The sequence below is a fragment of the Corvus kubaryi genome, unplaced genomic scaffold, assembly GCF_017639235.1.
Source record: "Corvus kubaryi isolate FWS band 111438036 unplaced genomic scaffold, C.kubaryi_AGA036_p1.0 65066, whole genome shotgun sequence".
Classification (NCBI taxonomy): domain Eukaryota; kingdom Metazoa; phylum Chordata; class Aves; order Passeriformes; family Corvidae; genus Corvus; species Corvus kubaryi.
In genome coordinates this window covers 139,145-155,284 of record NW_024581737.1, presented here as the reverse complement: position 1 = coordinate 155,284, position 16,140 = coordinate 139,145, and the positions used below count along the sequence as shown (strand labels likewise).

The 16,140-nt window shown below is 52.8% G+C and overlaps 1 protein-coding gene across 10 annotated transcripts in view; it reads left to right on the top strand.

Annotated features, from left to right (window-relative positions):
- LOC121672969 (myosin phosphatase Rho-interacting protein-like) overlaps positions 1–16,140 on the top strand; it is a 73,979-nt gene that overhangs the window by 45,746 nt on the left and 12,093 nt on the right. For 7 of the 10 annotated variants that reach the window (XM_042045937.1, XM_042045932.1, XM_042045936.1 and 4 more), the window contains 8 exons: positions 1,226–1,282; positions 2,482–2,550; positions 2,780–2,869; positions 3,292–3,401; positions 4,304–4,342; positions 7,657–8,242; positions 9,154–9,270; positions 12,236–16,099. In XM_042045937.1, the coding sequence (XP_041901871.1) occupies positions 1,226–1,282; positions 2,482–2,550; positions 2,780–2,869; positions 3,292–3,401; positions 4,304–4,342; positions 7,657–8,242; positions 9,154–9,270; positions 12,236–16,099 (4,932 nt within the window). The remainder of the gene's footprint in view (positions 1–1,225; positions 1,283–2,481; positions 2,551–2,779; positions 2,870–3,291; positions 3,402–4,303; positions 4,343–7,656; positions 8,243–9,153; positions 9,271–12,235; positions 16,100–16,140) is intronic. The other 3 variants (XM_042045938.1, XM_042045939.1, XM_042045930.1) reach the window with 2 other exon arrangements.

Below are 16,140 nucleotides of genomic sequence, written 5' to 3'. Positions count from 1 at the left end.
TGCAGTAGTTGGTGTTTCTGGAGCTTTTCCTGTAGACTTGTACAGCCACAAGAGGGATTTTTAAATTCTTGGTGGGAATAAAAAGTGCAAGAAGTGCATATGAAGTGGCAAGGCACATTATCTAGTGAAGGGAAGAAAGTCATGGAGGTTTAGATTAGATATTAGGAAGAAATTCTTCCCTGTGAGGGTGCTGAGGCCCTGGCACAGGTTGCCCAGAGAAGCTGTGGCTGCCCCATTCCTGGACGTGTCCAAGGCCAGGTTGGATGGGGTTTGGAGCAACCTGGGATAGTGGAAGGTGTTCTTGCCCATGGCAGGGGCTGGGACTGGATGATTTTACAGTTCCTTCCTACCCAAAACATTCTATAATTCAGTGTTTTACTTTCCCCTGTGTTTTTTGTGGAGCAGGACTGGGTTCCCACCACCATGGGATCACTCAAGTGTGGGATGTGCTGCCCCACAGGTTTGACTGAATAGGCTTCCAGACCCAGTTTCCATTGCTGCCCTTGCTGTAGCCCATTTCAGATGCTGCAGCTGGATTTCACACACTGCTGTCCTTTCCTCCTCCACTCTGCAGCGCGTGGAGCAGCTGGAGGAGCTCAGCCTCGGAGGAGTGAAAGCATTTCCACCACATCCTTCCCTGCACACAGGCAGGGCTGGGAGGAAGGGCTGGCAGCAGTTATCCCACGCTGTCTTGCTTGCTTTTTTCAGGAATTCAACATCCCCATGCACCCACATTGGAGGAAAAAGCAGGTGTCGTTTGGGTGGTGAAGGGCTCGGATTCCCGGTATTTCCAGCCTTGGGAACTCAGCCTGTTTTGAACCCTGCAGCCTTGCATCAATAGCACATAGTTTTTCTTTCATAATATATAATAGAGGGTAAAACTGCCTGAAGTCTTGCTAATTCCTTGTTTATCCTTTCTCTGTAATGCTGGTGTAGCAGTAGGAAATTGCAGGAGAAATGGTAGGAAGGGAACAGCCTGAATAAACTGTGCAGCAGGTCTCTGCTCCTCCTGGGAGCAAACATTTAGCCACCACGCAGTGTAATGATTCAGTTTGGGCTAGATGACCTTTAAAGGTCCATTCCAGCCCAAACTGGTCTATGATTCTATGAATTTAACTGTTGATGGTCTCTTTTATTGCTCTGCTGGGTTTTATCAAGTCGCTGCTGTTGCCTTCTGGGTGCAGACACTTCTTTCTTCTCCTGATCCCTCTCTCCTTTCTTCCAGCCCGACCTGCTGAACTTCAAGAAGGGCTGGTTGACAAAACAGTATGAGGATGGGCAGGTGAGTCAGGAGAAAGCTCTGCCCTTCGTGTCAGTGTTTGGTGCTGTGGTTAGTCCTGGTTTCTGGCAGCTCACTTCAACATCCTGGCTGTACTGGCTGCGCGTGGAGTAGCTCTTGGTGCTGATGGAGCCCCAATGTCCTGGGTGGATCAGTATTGGGCTATCTTGAAGTGGGAGTTCCTGCTGCTCTGTCTGGGGGAGGTTTCAAAGGTGGATATCATATAATGGGTTTCTAGGGATCCAGGGCAGCTTGAATGGCAGCACAGGTTTCATGTTCCTGTTCCCTATTTATTAGTCTCATCTCCCTTGTGACCCAGCGACCTCTTTGGTGTCAGAAATGAGGCTCAGGTAAAGTCTCCTGAGTGCCAGGGAAATGGCAAGGCCAATAAATAAATAAATGGCACTGAGAGAAGCAGCTGGTGCCACTTTCCTGCTGCCAGTTGCCAAAGGGATGCAGGATGTTCTGCCCTATTGGAGCCTTAGGAGTGGGCACTGGTGCCGAGGCAGCATGGATGGCCCTGGCTGTTAGCAAACCACCCCTTCCCTGGATTTCCTTCCCTCCTGCTCAGCTGTCAAGGGCAACTGAGGGCAATTTGCCTGTGGCTGTGGGTGGCCCAGGCTCTACTGTGGGTACCCCTGGTCCAAGGACACATCCATAGACAGCCAAAGGGGAACTGGCAGCTGGAGCGAGTGCTGTATTGACTGAAAGCTGCCTTGGGTGAGCCTGTGCTGGAAGCATGCAGGAGACAGATTTGTATAGAGCAAGGGCCAGGAATAGACTCCCAGCTCAATTTCTAGGTACTGCAGATAAAACATGAATGTTTTACTGCTTGTTTTTTGTGCTAAAAAGGCTTTAAGTGCAATCCCTAAAAGCCTCGTCTTGCAGTGGAGCTAATGGGGAGGCTGTGACTGCCCTGTGGCTCTCACAGTGTCGCTGTCACGTGCAGGGTCTGGTGCTCTGCACCGGGGAATTCGGGGTCCTGGTGGTGCAAACCATCACTGTCCCCTGCCTTGCTGCCTGTTTGGGTCTCCCCTTTCTCATGGAGGGGCCTTGATGAAGTCAGGTGTGGAGCTGGGAGGGACGGGCATCGAGCTGCCTCCTGCAGGGTGACTCTGCCGGGTGACCTGTGACGAGCAGCCATGAATACAGTGGTGGGGAAGGAGCAGGATTGTAACTGCTCCATCTTGGTTGTTTCCTAGTGGAAGAAGCACTGGTTTGTGCTGACTGACCAGAGCCTGAGATACTACCGGGATTCAGTGGCAGAGGAGGTAAGTGTCTTCTGTCAGTGTTCAACCCATTACAGGGCAGCTCCTGGTGCTCCCAAACAGACCCTGGGCAGGTCACTGCTTCCCTCAGGGCCCCCATTGCCAGATACCGAAGTCCCGGAGCCCCTTCAGGCCCTTTGTGCTTCTCAGGGACCTGCTGTGTCTCCCTGCGAGCCCACCATGCTTTGGGGCTGCAAAGCTTTGTGGCTTATTTTACCTCTTCCCTCTGCAGGCAGCTGACCTGGATGGAGAAATTGATTTATCCACGTGCTATGATGTCACTGAGTACCCAGTTCAGCGGAACTACGGCTTCCAGATCCATGTAAGGAAAACATGGGGAGGAGGATGAGTCCAGCTGGTGGGAATGCTTGTCCGTGACAAGGGGAACATCTCCCCAAACACCCAAGAGAGGCCGCTCAGCACCCCCCACAGTGCTCCAGAGAGCTCTGGCCTTGGGTTTGAGAGCCAGTTTTTTGGCTGTCAGAAAAGGAAGGAGGGGAAAGGGAAGGTTTTGTCACAGCCTTAGGGTCTCACCTGTGGCAGAATCAGTCTGATTGCTGAGAAATGCTAATTCCTGCTGGGAGTGTGCTAGGGGACAGAGGGGCTGGGTTTGACCTCTGTGTGGCCAGCAAGCAGTACCCCAGCACTGGGGGCTTGGGGATAGGTGCAGGGTGGTCTTGGGGAGTTGGGAAGCTGCTGCTAGGTGCAGTCACCTGCTCTGAGCTGTTCCTTCTCTCTTTGTAGACAAAGGAAGGGGAGTTCACCCTCTCTGCCATGACGTCGGGCATTCGCCGCAACTGGATCCAGACCATCATGAAGCACGTTCGCCCCACCACTGCTCCCGATGTAACAAGGTAAGGGGGGACTGCAGCAGCCCCTGCAGTTGTGTGGTTTGCAGGAGTAACTCGTCCCTTATCCCTTTTCTTTCCTCTTTCTGAGCCTGTCTGTTCCTGGAAGCTGCAGCTCTTTCTCACGTCTCTCTGAGCTTAATTTGGATACACTTTGTGGGGACACTGAGTTACTCTTATGCGTGCAGATTTCAAAGAGGGTTGAAAATGTGGTTTTAATTTGTGCATAGGAATATGAAATACTGTTCCTATATCAAGGCTCCTCTGGATTCCCACCAGGTATTGTGAAAACATTTGGATTCAGTTGTGCTGGGTTCACCCTTTCCTCTGGCTACTGTTCAGCACGAGCTGCCCAGCCTCTCTATGGGTCACAGCAGCAGGAGCCCAGGGTTCAGTTTAGAAGCTGTTTGGCTCTGATCTGTTTTAAACTTCAGCCAGCAAATCGTCTTCCCTCCTCTTTTGATCTTCCAGAAAGCTGCTGCTGGTCTCTCCTTGTGCATCAGTGCCAGAGGAAGGGAACCCCCTGCGTCACAGAGTACTTTCTGTAGGCGCTTTTGGCTGTGGGTGCAGGGTGTTTGGCCTCCTCACAGCTGTCTGTGCTGGCCACACTTGTACAGGCCACCTCTTACAGGCTGTGTGGACACGGCCTCACCACTAACTCCATCTCCTGTCCTTACTGTAGCTGCAGCCAGCAGGTTTTTGCCAGGTTTGTCCCTGTGTTGATGGAATGGCTCTTCTCACCCAGTGCCGTTGACCTGGAGGTGCTCCAGCCTCTCCTTCCCTATCCTGCTTAGCCCTCAGCCACTTGTTTCCCAGCCCTGCCCGAGCTCTGCTGGATCTCGCGGGGGTCTCGGGGAAGTCGCCTCTCTCCTCACTCCTGTGTATGTTTGATTTCCATGCAATCCCAGGAAAAACTTCTCTTTGAAACTATCCGTGCTGAAGCCCAGGTTGGAAAACTGTGTTCTCTCCTGTATTAACGTTCTGTGGTTTGTATATCTCGTGATTCACTGCATGCTCCTCCTTTTCTGCACCTCAGATGGGAAGTCCTGCAGTTTCCATTTATTTTTCTTTCTTTTCTTCCCCCCTTTCCTTTTTTTTTTTCCTTTAAATAAAAGCCAGAGAGAAGGAAAGAAGCAACCTGGTCTTGACCCTTGATTTCCCCACACTGGTATCTTCCGATGTGACTAGATATGAAGATGAAGACCAAGGAAATTTGAGGGGACCTCTCTGCCTTTAAAGAGCCAGATGTATTTATGGTTGCTCACAGGTTACTGCAGCACGATAGCCCTGTGCTCACTGTCTGCACCTGCTCCAAGCCCACACAAAGTGGTTTCACTTGGCTTTCCCTCTGCGAGGGTCCAGGCGCAGGTCCCGGTTGGGCAGTCACTTGTTACGCTGCACAAACAGACCATGAATCAATCCTGAGCTGGGGAAAGGGAATGATGTGTGTGCTTCTGTTGTTTCCCACCGAGCTGGTGTCGGCCGGGGTCGAGGCTGGTGTGGGTTAGTCACGTTGCTGAGGAGTCCTGTGCTGTGTGTGGAGCAGGGCTGTGTTCACTGGTGCCTGCCTGGCAGCCCTTTGCAGCAGCGTGGGGTATCCAGCCCATCCCACCTGGCTTTGGGATGTCCTTACATTCTGCACCCGGGGAGCAGCTGGTGAAGGGGGCTGCTGGAAGGCCAAAGGACAGACTGCCCAAGGCTCAGCATGGAGGGGTGCCAAGCATTGGCACGGTGTGGCCAGGGGGCAGGCAGGACGTTGTGCTCGGTGTGCTGGGATGGCAGCAGTGCTCACCCATCCCCAGGGATGGTCCCACCCCGCACACTCCTGCAGCCCTGGCCATGTCTCATGAGCCTGCTGCCGTGGCTCCACCCAGCCAAACACACCTTGTCTTGGTTTCTTGAGCCCTAGTGATGGTTTACATTGCTGCATGTGTCAGCAGCCGGCATGGGGAGCAGATGCTGCGCTGCTCCCTGCCCTCAGCAGTGCCCCGCAATCTGCAGAGGCACTAATTGTAGGCTGCTAATGATGATGGGGCAAATAGAAAATACCCCCGTGAACGAAGTTGCTGCTTCAGAACTGGATCCATGTTCAGCTCACAGCCCTTATGAGGCTGGGTTCTCCAGTGCTCCCCAGTTCCCTGCAGCCTTTGTGCGCTTCTTGCCACAGTGTGCTCAGCTCGCAGCTTGCACCACTCCCACACCCATTCCTATTAGAAAAAACCCTTTTTATTTTGACCTATAAATATCATTGGGAGGCAAAGACCCCCCCACCCCCCCTTTCCTGTGTGATATGAATTAATTTCTCTGTGGTGGAGGAGATGTGAAATGTTTGAGCAGAGTTAATAGCCATGGGGCACTTGCAGGAGATGAAACGAGAGACTTTGGGTCAACGTTCTGAGTGTCTTCACTTCATTCCCAGCAGCCGTCCCTCCGCTCCCTGACACACATCCTGTGCCCTTTGGAAAGCAGCAGAGGAGAAATGAGCTCGTGAGAGATGTCACCTCTAGAAATGCCAAGATTCTTCCACGTGGGATTTAGAGCAGCATAATTTTTGTGTCCCAACACCATCTGGGGGGCCCCAGGACCCCCATTTTTTTCCTAACACTCTTCTCCATTTTAAGACTCAATCTCATCCTCTCTTTACTTTAAAATGCAGCTGTAATCACTAACTGACTCCAGATTGAGAGCCTGGCTTTGGAATTGTGCAGTATCATGGGTGAGGAGCAGTGACATTTCATCGTCGTGCTTTCTGGGTTTATTTTATTAGCTGCAAGTGACAGCACTGAAGAAGGAATTATCTTTGAGCTGGTTTTAGCCTGTAACTGCCAGAGTCTCTCGAAACCCAGCTCTACTGAGCCTGTGGTTTTCTGGTGGATGACAGTGCATCGGAAGATACTAGCCCACGCAGAGCCATCTCTTCTGCTCCATCCTTTTTTTGGGCGTATGCACATCCATGAGGTTCTTGGCTGGGGGCTGGGGTGTGTTTCTGAGGTGGGAGAAGCCGTGATGCTGCTGTTGCTGCTGGTGCTGCTGCTGCTCCTCCCAGTCACAGTGGTCCCCATGCATGTGGTCCCATGGGTCAGAGCCTGCAGTGAAGGGCCCAGTGAGCTGCTTTCCAGCTCTTCCAGGAAGCTTGTTGAGTCCCTGCTGGAGGCTGGGGATGCTATGGTTGTACTGGAAGCAGGGAGAGCCAGGAGTCAGCCTGAGCAGCAGGACTGTGCCTCGGGAGGCAGCTCGGGAGCTTTGGGTAGGAAAGAGGGTTCAGCAAGTGCCCGCCACTCCCTTGGGACAGGCTTCCTCCACAGACTTAGCATACTGCTGTTTTCTGGTTTAATTTTGATCTGCATGTTGCAGGGCTGGCATGTCTGTATTTAATAAGCTAATATTGCATTATGGATTATCTGTAGGTTGGAAATGGTATTGCCTTCCCTGCTTGATGAGTATGTCTCCCCCCTCAACCTACCACCCTCTAACTCAGCACTAAAAATCATTCCTTGCTTGAGAAATTGGCGTTTTCAGTGATTTCCATGATGTGTTGAATTACTCACTCCCCTTGCTGCACTGACCTGCCCAAACTGGGGACTGCCCAGTGCCAGGGGGGGTGCCCGTGCTGCCTGTGGGGCTGGGTGCCCCGGGGATGTCTGTGCCTTCAGTGCAGATAGTGGCACGGAGAAGTTTTCGACCCATTAATACTTTCCCAAGCTGAAGGGAAACCTTCCCCTTGTTGCCCAAGACTCTTAGAGCTGCTTTGTGCTTCTCCACCCCACAGCTCCAAAGCCAGCCAGGCTTTGGTGGGATTGGTGGCATCCTTCCGACAAGCACGTGACTATGGCCGTGCCAGCCAGGGTGTGCATGGAGCCCCACAGCCAGGGGGCTGGAGGAGCTGTTGGAACCTCTCACAGCACAGTTTGGGGTTGCTGCTTCAGCCGCAGGTTGCTGCTTGGTCATGGTGACTGGCCCCAGTGTGGCAGCCAAGGAGGAACGAGGTTGGGATCAGCCGCTCTCCAGGTGCCAGAGTGTCCCAGGAGCAGCCGGGGCCGCTTGCACCAAGGCTTTGCACACCAGCACAACCTGGGGAAGGGCAGCAGCAGCTCCTGTGCCCGAGAGGCAAGGGGAGACGGAGGGATGGGGGCACCCACGTGGCATTGGCTTGGGCTTCCAGCAGCCCTTTTCCACCTGGCTCTTCGAGGCATGCATGGGAGCGCCCAGCCATATCCAGCACCCACTGACACTTCCCTTCACCCTCTCTCTGTCCTCGCAGCTCACTGCCGGAAGAGAAAAGCAAAACAAGCTCTTCCTTCGAGACTGGTCCAAAGCCGAGCGAGAAGCCGGATGCGGAACAAGCCGAGCTGGACACAGAGCAGAAGCGGAGCCGTGCCCGGGAACGCCGACGAGAGGGACGGTCCAAGACCTTTGACTGGGCTGAATTTCGCCCCATCCAGCAGGCCCTGGTGCAGGAGCGTGCAAACGCTTCAGACTCCTCCAGTAGTGGCTCGGCCGCCTTCCCCAGGGACAGCGGAGCCGCCGACGCCGACCCGGGAGAGCTGGAGCGGGAGCGGGCCCGGCGGCGGGAGGAGCGGCGCAAGCGCTTCGAGATGATCGATGCCGTGGATGGGGCAGGGTCGGAAGAGGCACTGAGGATGGAGGTGGAACGGATCCTGCCTGTCCCTGCAGACATCAAATCGCAGAACGTCCACGTGGAGATTGAGCAGCGCTGGCACCAGGTGGAGACCACCCCGCTGCGGGAGGAGAAGCAGATCCCCATCACACCCCTGCACCTCGCCCACGCCGAGGACCGGGAAGAGGGGCTGACGAAGCAGCACCTGACCACACTGCTGGAGAAGGAGGTAAAGGGGTGTGTAGGGTACAGGCTGCCTGCCAGAAAGGCTTTCAGGCCACTGGGGTGACTGTAGGAAGCCTGAAATAGGCTTAAAAATAGCTATATTTATTCCTCCTTCATAATAGCGACTAGTAGGGGTGCTGTAGGCTCCTTGAGGAGCTGGCAGGGCACAGATCTGCTGAACATTCCTGTTTGGCCCTGCCAACAGCTTTCATGTTTCCCACAGCTACAGAAAGGGCTGTTCTTATGGCCTGGTACTTCCTTACCTCTCCCAGCCAGTGCAGCCTGATTTATGTTGGTTGTAGCCAGCCTGTCTCTGATGAAATGAGTACAATCGAGGTGTATCAACCAGACTACAAATTCAAGCTCCTAATCCTCTGTGCCTCTGCAGCTGTAGAGATTTGTGTCTGCAGTTATAAACTGCCTTGAGTTGCAGCACACACCACAAAGGTTCCCTTTTTGTGGAGCCTACCTCAAATAGTCTTAAGATATTTGGAAAAGAATGGAGGAGACTCAGCTTACTTGGAAGAGTTCCGTGCCTGGGATAACAAAGGTTGTTGCTAGCTGGGATTAAGGTGAATTAGTGGGAATGAAAGGGGTAACCTTTTCTCATGGAGTAACCAGGAATATCACCAAGCTGAACTGGGCTGGGATTTGCCAGGGTCGTGCCTGGCACGAGCTGGTGCCATTCATCCTTTGCCACAGTGAGCTTTACAAATTACACTATTGCATAAATAAGTTCTTTCAGAGGGGAGGGATTTTCCTGGCAAGATGAAATCCAGGTCCCAGAGCAGAGCAGAGCAGTGGTGCCATCAAAAACTCCGTTCATTCTGCTCTGTGCCCTCTCCAAGCCACTTGTTCCTCATGGCTGACCCCCTTCCCACTCCCTGGACGCTGTCTTTGTTTGTGTCTCTCCAGCTGGAGCAGAAGCAGAAGGAGGCCCTGGAGCTCCTGGAGCAGAACCGGCACCTGCAGGATCAGCTGAAAGTGGCTCTGGGCCGGGAGCAGAGCGCCCGGGAGGGCTACGTGTTGCAGGTAGGAGAGCAGGGAGGAGAGGGAGCTCCATCTTCCCTGTGCCCGGGGGGGTCCCTGGTGGGCTTCTGTCTGCGGTGTTCATGGGGACATCCTGGGTGACCACCACTGAGCTCCCAGAGATTTGACCTTCTTGCAGACATGGCTAATTCTGTAGCATTAGATGACCAGAGTCATCTGCTTACGGAAACCTCTGATCCGGGATGGAATAGAAGGTATTCTATTAGCATTCCCAAGGGAAAACAAAACAGAGCCAGACAGATGGGACCTCAGCAAAGTCCACCTCTGATCCATCCCATACTGTGTTTGCCTTTGCAACAGCTGTTTCCCCCTTTCTGTGCCCGAGATGTTCCCCATAGACAGTGGGGTGCACACAAGGCTTTCCAAGCATCCTATAGCCCACCAGTTGCTCCTGGCTGGGGATTTTGTGTGCCCGTTACATGGGCAAACACAGGACACTCAGATGTATTTCCCAGGCACGTTTCCCTCCAGCCAGAGTGGGATTTGCACTGGGATGACCTGTTAACTTGGATCACTTTGGTGGTTTCTGCTGTCACAAGATGCCATTCCTAGCAAAGCCTAGAAATGAGTTTTGGAGGATCTAGCAGAAGAGACAGGATGGTCTTGGGGAAACCTTTCCTCCCCTCCTCCAAACAAAGTGAGTTTTTCCTAGTCCTTCCTTTGGGAATGTCCATGCCTGGAGAAAGTCGTGGCACTGGCAGGGCAGCTTCTGGCTACTCTCATGGGTCCATAGTCTTGTTCTGTGCAGGGGCAGCTTTTTGATCTGCTCAAATTTACTTGACCAAACCAGCTGTGGATCAAGGTGGCCGTGCATGGCATGCTGTGCTCCTGTGGCAGCAAACCCAGTGTCAATGCCAAACCTTGCATCCTTATTTCTCACAGGAAGATTTTCCCTGAAGAAGTTGCAAAGGCAGTGGAGCCAGCCCAGGGAAGGGGACATCTTGCCTTCCTTGCCCATGATCTCCCAGGAGGAGTAATTAATTCATTTCTGGAGTCTCCGAGCTGACAGTGCCTGCTTGGAGGAGTTTCATTTTCACTTGGCAGTGCTGGAAGAGTAACTTAACTCCCACTTCCCTGGGGCAGAGGCATCTGACCTCCCTTTGCCTGGAGCCTGGAAAAATCAGGGAATGGGGATAAAAACTGGATGCTGAATCCACCATCAGATTGAAGTTGGCCACAGTGCCTCAATATGCGGAGGGGTGGCAGGAGGGGAAGCCTGCAGAGAGGCTGAGCTGCAGTGAGCAGTGACCCAAACTTGGACCTCGAAGTTGGAGAGAGTTTTTGGAAAGGTTGGAGGCTTTTGCCTGCTCCAGTCTGATTGTTCTGGGGATTTCCCTTGTGTTTCCTGAGAGCCAGAGGGATTAAAGTCCTATTGTAGAAGGGAGTAACCCCACCAAACCCTGCTGGGGTGGAGGGAGTGGAGCCGCTGGGGAAATTCTGCAGCCCCAGACTGCAGACAAACATCACAGCATTTTTTTCGACAAATCCTCTGAATTCCATGTGCCCCCCCACCTCCATCATGCCTAATTTTGGGGAGGTTCCTGCATTGTCTATGGGAGGAGCTGATGGAGAAGCCTGACTGCCGCCAAGCCCATCCCTCCTGAGCTGCCTGGGAGGCACCAACCCCTCCTTGGCAGCCTGACCAGCCCTGCACGGACACCCAGGCACTGCCTGTTCCGTGAGGCAGTGCTGAGCCACCCCTCCGATGCATGTGCCATGCAGCGAAGCCTCTCTGGCCTCGTGTAACCCCTCTCTTGCTCTGAGCTTCCTCGGGATGGGGCATCCTAACCTTGATCCCTACTGGGAGAAAAATCCAGGAGCTCCTGCTCCTGGCCAATGGGCTGGAGACATCCCCCAGCTCCAGCCACTGTGGGTGGGAGGGGGCACATACTAACCTGTCCCGGGCGGATGTTCTTGCATGTTTTTGGTGTAAAGCATGAAATTTAACTTAACATAACTGAGTGTCACATCTGTGGGCTTTCCTTAATCAGCAACCAGAGTACAGCAAGGCAGGCCAAATTCCTAGGCTTAACACTGTGCTTCTCTCGCCTCTTCCTGTCTGTGTATTTTTTGTTTTTGAAGATACATAATTTCTGTCGCCTTTTGCATGACGCTTTCTGTGAGTTTTCTCTTTGCATGCTCCATTGCTTTGGTTTGAATCTCAAAAAGGTTGGTTTCCTTCATTTTTACATTCTCATCACACCTTTTCCCTCCCTCCACTTGTCGGGCTTTTTATTTTTTCTTTTGTTGGTTTATTTTATTTTGCAGGTAGAGAAATTAGATCCTCCCTAGCCCTAAGCTTTAGCATAACAGCGTCTCTCTAATGCGATGAGCAGCCACTCAGTCCTGTTTGGCAGGCACAGAAATGACATCGCCACCACGGCTGGCCCGTCGCCCTGCGTTTGGGTGGGATATGATGTCATTTGCTGTCACCTTGCTTTCTGTTGTTGCTTTTGGTCGGTAGGACTGTGTTACCTGAACTGTGCACTTTTTGTTTCACAACCAAACAAACAAACACGCTAAAAAAAAACCAGTTCCTTCCTCCTCCACCTTGTTCCATCTCCTCCTCCTCCTCCTCATCCTTCGCATTTTTATCTTGTCTGTCTGTCTCCGTTTTACTGCTGGTGTTTCTTTTTCATTGTTTTTTTTTGGTTCTGTTTGAGTTTGGGTTTATTTTTTTTTCCATTTAGCCTGTTACTGTACAGCTGTTTTGATGTTGTGGTCAGTGTTTTCTGTTACTGGAAAGCAGTTGTCGCTCATTTAAAAAAAAAAAAAAGTTGGTTAAACAAACCAAATTGTGCCAAGAACAAATCATCCCAATTGGAGCAGTGGGTAGCAGCCAAGTCGCTGCGAGGAGCTTTTCTGTGGCCTGCCTGGCCAGAGGTGTGACACTCAGAAGGGAGAGCCAAGAGTGTTACTAATCTAGTATTTAATCAATTTTTTTAAGACCGAGGTGGCCGCCTCGCCATCAGGTGCCTGGCAGAGGCTCCACAAAGTCAACCAAGACCTCCAAAGCGAGCTGGAAGCCCAATGCCAGCGTCAAGAGGTGATCAATCAGCAGATTCAGTCGCTGAAGCGCAGCTACGCCGAGGCCAAGGACGTGATCCGGCACCATGAGGCCGAGATTCAGAGCCTGCAGGCGAGGCTCAGTAATGCGGCAGCTGAGCTTGCCATCAAGGAGCAGACCCTGGCCAAGCTCAAGAGCGACCTGAGGAGTGAGAAGGAGAAAGCCAAAGAGCAGCTGGAGGAGTGGCAGCACGGCGAGGCCGCGCTCAGCTCCCAGCTGAAGGCCAGCGAGCAGAAGCTGAAGAGTGCGGAGGCTCTGCTGCTGGAGAAGACCCAGGAGCTGCGGGACCTGGAGATGCAGCAGGCTCTGCAGCGGGACCACCAGAAGGAAGTGCAGCGGCTCCAGGACAGGATCGCAGACCTCAGCGGGCAGCTGAATGCCAGCGAGCAGGCGCGGGTCCTCATGGAGGAGAAGCTGCAGAAGAACTACGAGGCTTTGCTGGAGAGCTGTGAGAGGGAAAAGCAGGTTTTGATACGGAGCCTGAAGGAGGTGGAGGACAAGGCCAATGAGTACGAGAACCAGCTGCAGAACAGCGAGCAGCAAATGGAGATTCTGCAGAAGGAGAAGCTGAGTGCCAAGTTTGAAGGCAGCGAGCTCGTCCACCAGCTGGAGGAGCAGCTGGCCATGAAGGAGGCCAGCATCCAGAAGCTCGCTGAGCACATTAGGGAGATTGAAAGAGAGAGGGATCAGATCAAGTGCCGGTTCCATGAGCTCATGAATCAGGTGGCCGAGTCAGATAATGAAGTTGCAAAGCTACAAGCAAAGTTGAAAATGGAAGAGACCAACTACCACAATCTGGAGCAGTCGTTTGAGGAGGTGTCGGATCAGTTCCGGGGGGTGCAGGAGGTGCTGAAAGAGAAAGAAGAAGAGCTGAGACACGTTAAGGAAATGCACTTGAGAATTGTGGAGAAGAAAGATCAAGACCTCAGTGAGGCTTTGGTTAAAATGGTTGCTTTAGATAGCAGTTTAGAGGAGACTAAAGTAAAGCTAAAGGCCAAGGAGGAGGCTTTAAAGAAATTAGCTAGTGTGGGCACAGGTCCATGTGCTGAGGAGGCAGAAGACCTTGGCCCCAGTCTTGAGGCTGACGAAAGTCAACCATCCCAACTGGGGCAGGCTCTGCAAACTCAGGATGTCCTCCCAGCTCTGACTTATGCACTGAAGGAGGAGGAGGATGAGGTTCTTGAGACCACCCGGAAGCAAGTGGAGGAATTTGGCTCCCCATCTAAAGTTGTAGAGCTCCAGGACCAAGAGTTAGTTCAGAAAGCCTTAGCAAAGCCTGATGTAGGAATCATGGGGGCCAAGAGGCAAAGGATCCGTTTCTCGAGCATCCAGTGTCAAAAATACATCCATCCAGACGGATCAGAGAAAAACTGGACAAGCAGTACCTCTTCAGACACAAGCCAGGACAGATCTCTGTCTGAAGAAAGCATGTCCTCAGAGCCAGCTGTGGGTTACCCCTCATCGGGGACGAGCGATTCTGAGACTTACCTCTCCATCATCCATTCCCTGGAAACCAAACTGTACATCACAGAGGAAAAGCTCAAAGATGTGACGATGAAGCTTGAAAGCCAGCACGGCCATAACCAGGAGACGCTCATTGCCCTTCATCATCAGTGGGCCAGCACGGAGTCCCAGCTGCGGGAACAGCTTCAGACCAGCCTGTCCCAAGTCAATGCTTTGATCTCGCAGCTGGAGAGCGAGAGGCAGGAAAAGTTCAAGCTCGTAGAAAGTCACGTCAGCGAGCTGGGTGGTTTCCAGATGAAAAACGATCAAGCGCTGACTTGCTTGGAGAAGTGCAGGGAGCAGCTAAGATCCTTGCCCAAATCAGACAAGGAAAAAGAGGGTGATTTGTTCCTTGTTACTCTGTCCAGCATGGAAACAACCTTATCAAACGCAATCCAAGCCTTGAGCGGGGCGCCAGTCCCATCGGAGTATCAGCAGAGTGAAAGCCTCACCACGGAAAGCCCCGCTCCAGAAGGAGGGGATTTTGGAGAAGAGGAGTACATCTCAAAGGAGCAGCGAGTGGATGTGTTTGACGCCAGCCAGCTGAGGTGGCTTTCTGAGAAGGTGGCATTTGAGGCCTCTCTCATCAACCAAATAGCAGAGTCTTTGAAAAATGCAAGCTCTGAGATAGCCCAGCTTCTGAGAGAGATCCAGGGAACGGCCAAAGTGGTTTTGTTGGAGCCAACAAGTGTTTCTCACACAGCCAATGATTTGGCCAGCGTCCTATCTAAAAAGCTGCTGCTGGAAGGGGAGTTCTGGAGCCAGGTGGAGGAGCTGAGAGCACACTTGAACACTAGAGAAGGAGAAGCTGAGGGTAAAACAGAAACAAGTTTGGGCTTTTCCCCATGTTTTCTCAGTGCTGTAGCAGATGCTACATTGATCAAGGCAGAACTTGGGTTTGTTGCAGAGAAAATGAGAGAATCTTTTCATCAGAGGTTAAAAACAATTGAAGAAGAGCTCCATAATACCAAAACAGCTCTCCAGCAGCACAAATGCATGTTGGAGGAGATCATCAAAGCGTACAGGACTCCTGAGTTTGACAGCGTTATGCACCAGATTTCTGAAGCACTTGAAATACAAAAAGATGCTTCAGAAAGAACCCAGATCTCCTGGGATGGGAGCCGTCTCCAAATGGCGCCATGCCAGAAATTAGCCAAGGTGGAGGAGACTGGCAGCGCACCAGACCATAGTAGTGAAGCTCTTGTTTCCATTCAGGAAGATCTTGCCCAGCAACTAAAGGACAAATCCAGTGTTCTGAAGGAGATATCTGTTGCCTTACTCTCTCTGCCTCCTGAGGAGGCCATGAGAGACTGTCAGAAGCTCCTGAAGATATCCCAGAGTCTTTCCTACCATTCGTGCATGGGAGACCTGGAGCGGTATTCGTCTTTGTTAGTCCACGATGCCATTGTTCAGGCTCAGGTTTGTTACGCCGCTTGCAAAGTCCAGCTGGAGCACGAGAGGGAGATGAAGTCCTACAAGGAATCCTTGCAGAGCATGGATGCGCTGTGCCAGGAGCGCGTGAAGACGGTGTCTCTCCTGCGGGACGAGTACGAGGAGCTGCTCAGGAAGCAGCAGGGCGAGTACAGCGAGGTGATCGCCGTGCTGGAGAGGGAGAACGCCGACCTCAAGGCAAAAGTGTCCCAGCTGGACAACCAGCGGAGGCTCTTGGAGGAGGAAGGGCATAAACACAGCAAGAGCCTGAGTGAGCTGCAGGGGCGGTACGAGGAGGAGATCCGGAATGTGATCGAGCAGCTCAACAGGACAGAGGATGCCCTGAAGGCTGAGAGGACAGAGGGGCTCAACCAGCTGGATGCCATTGTCCGCGACAAGCAGAACATGGAGCGGTATCACCTGGAGCAGATGCAAACGCTGGAGGAAAAGTTCCAGGCCAAGATCAAGGAGCTGCAGGTCATCCACAGCGAGGAGCTGCAGGCGCTGCAGGAGCACTACAGCCAGAACCTGCAGCGCCTGCAAGAGACCCTCGACGAGTACCAGAGGCAGCACCCGGAGGTGTCACCCACGGTGGCCCCGGGCACTGGGGACACCTGGGCGGCCGGCGAGGTGGGTGGCACCGGGCAGGACCCCGGCAGTGACCCGGACTCCATGCACGGCCTGAGGGAACGCATCCAGGAGCTGGAGGCCCAGATGAACGTCATGAGGGATGAGCTGGAGAACAAACATCTGGAGGGGAGCGCTTCCACTTTGAGGGAAAAATACCAGAAAGACTTTGAAAACCTAAAGGTCTTGATATGTTTAACACTTCCTGCTTTCTGCTGCTGAGT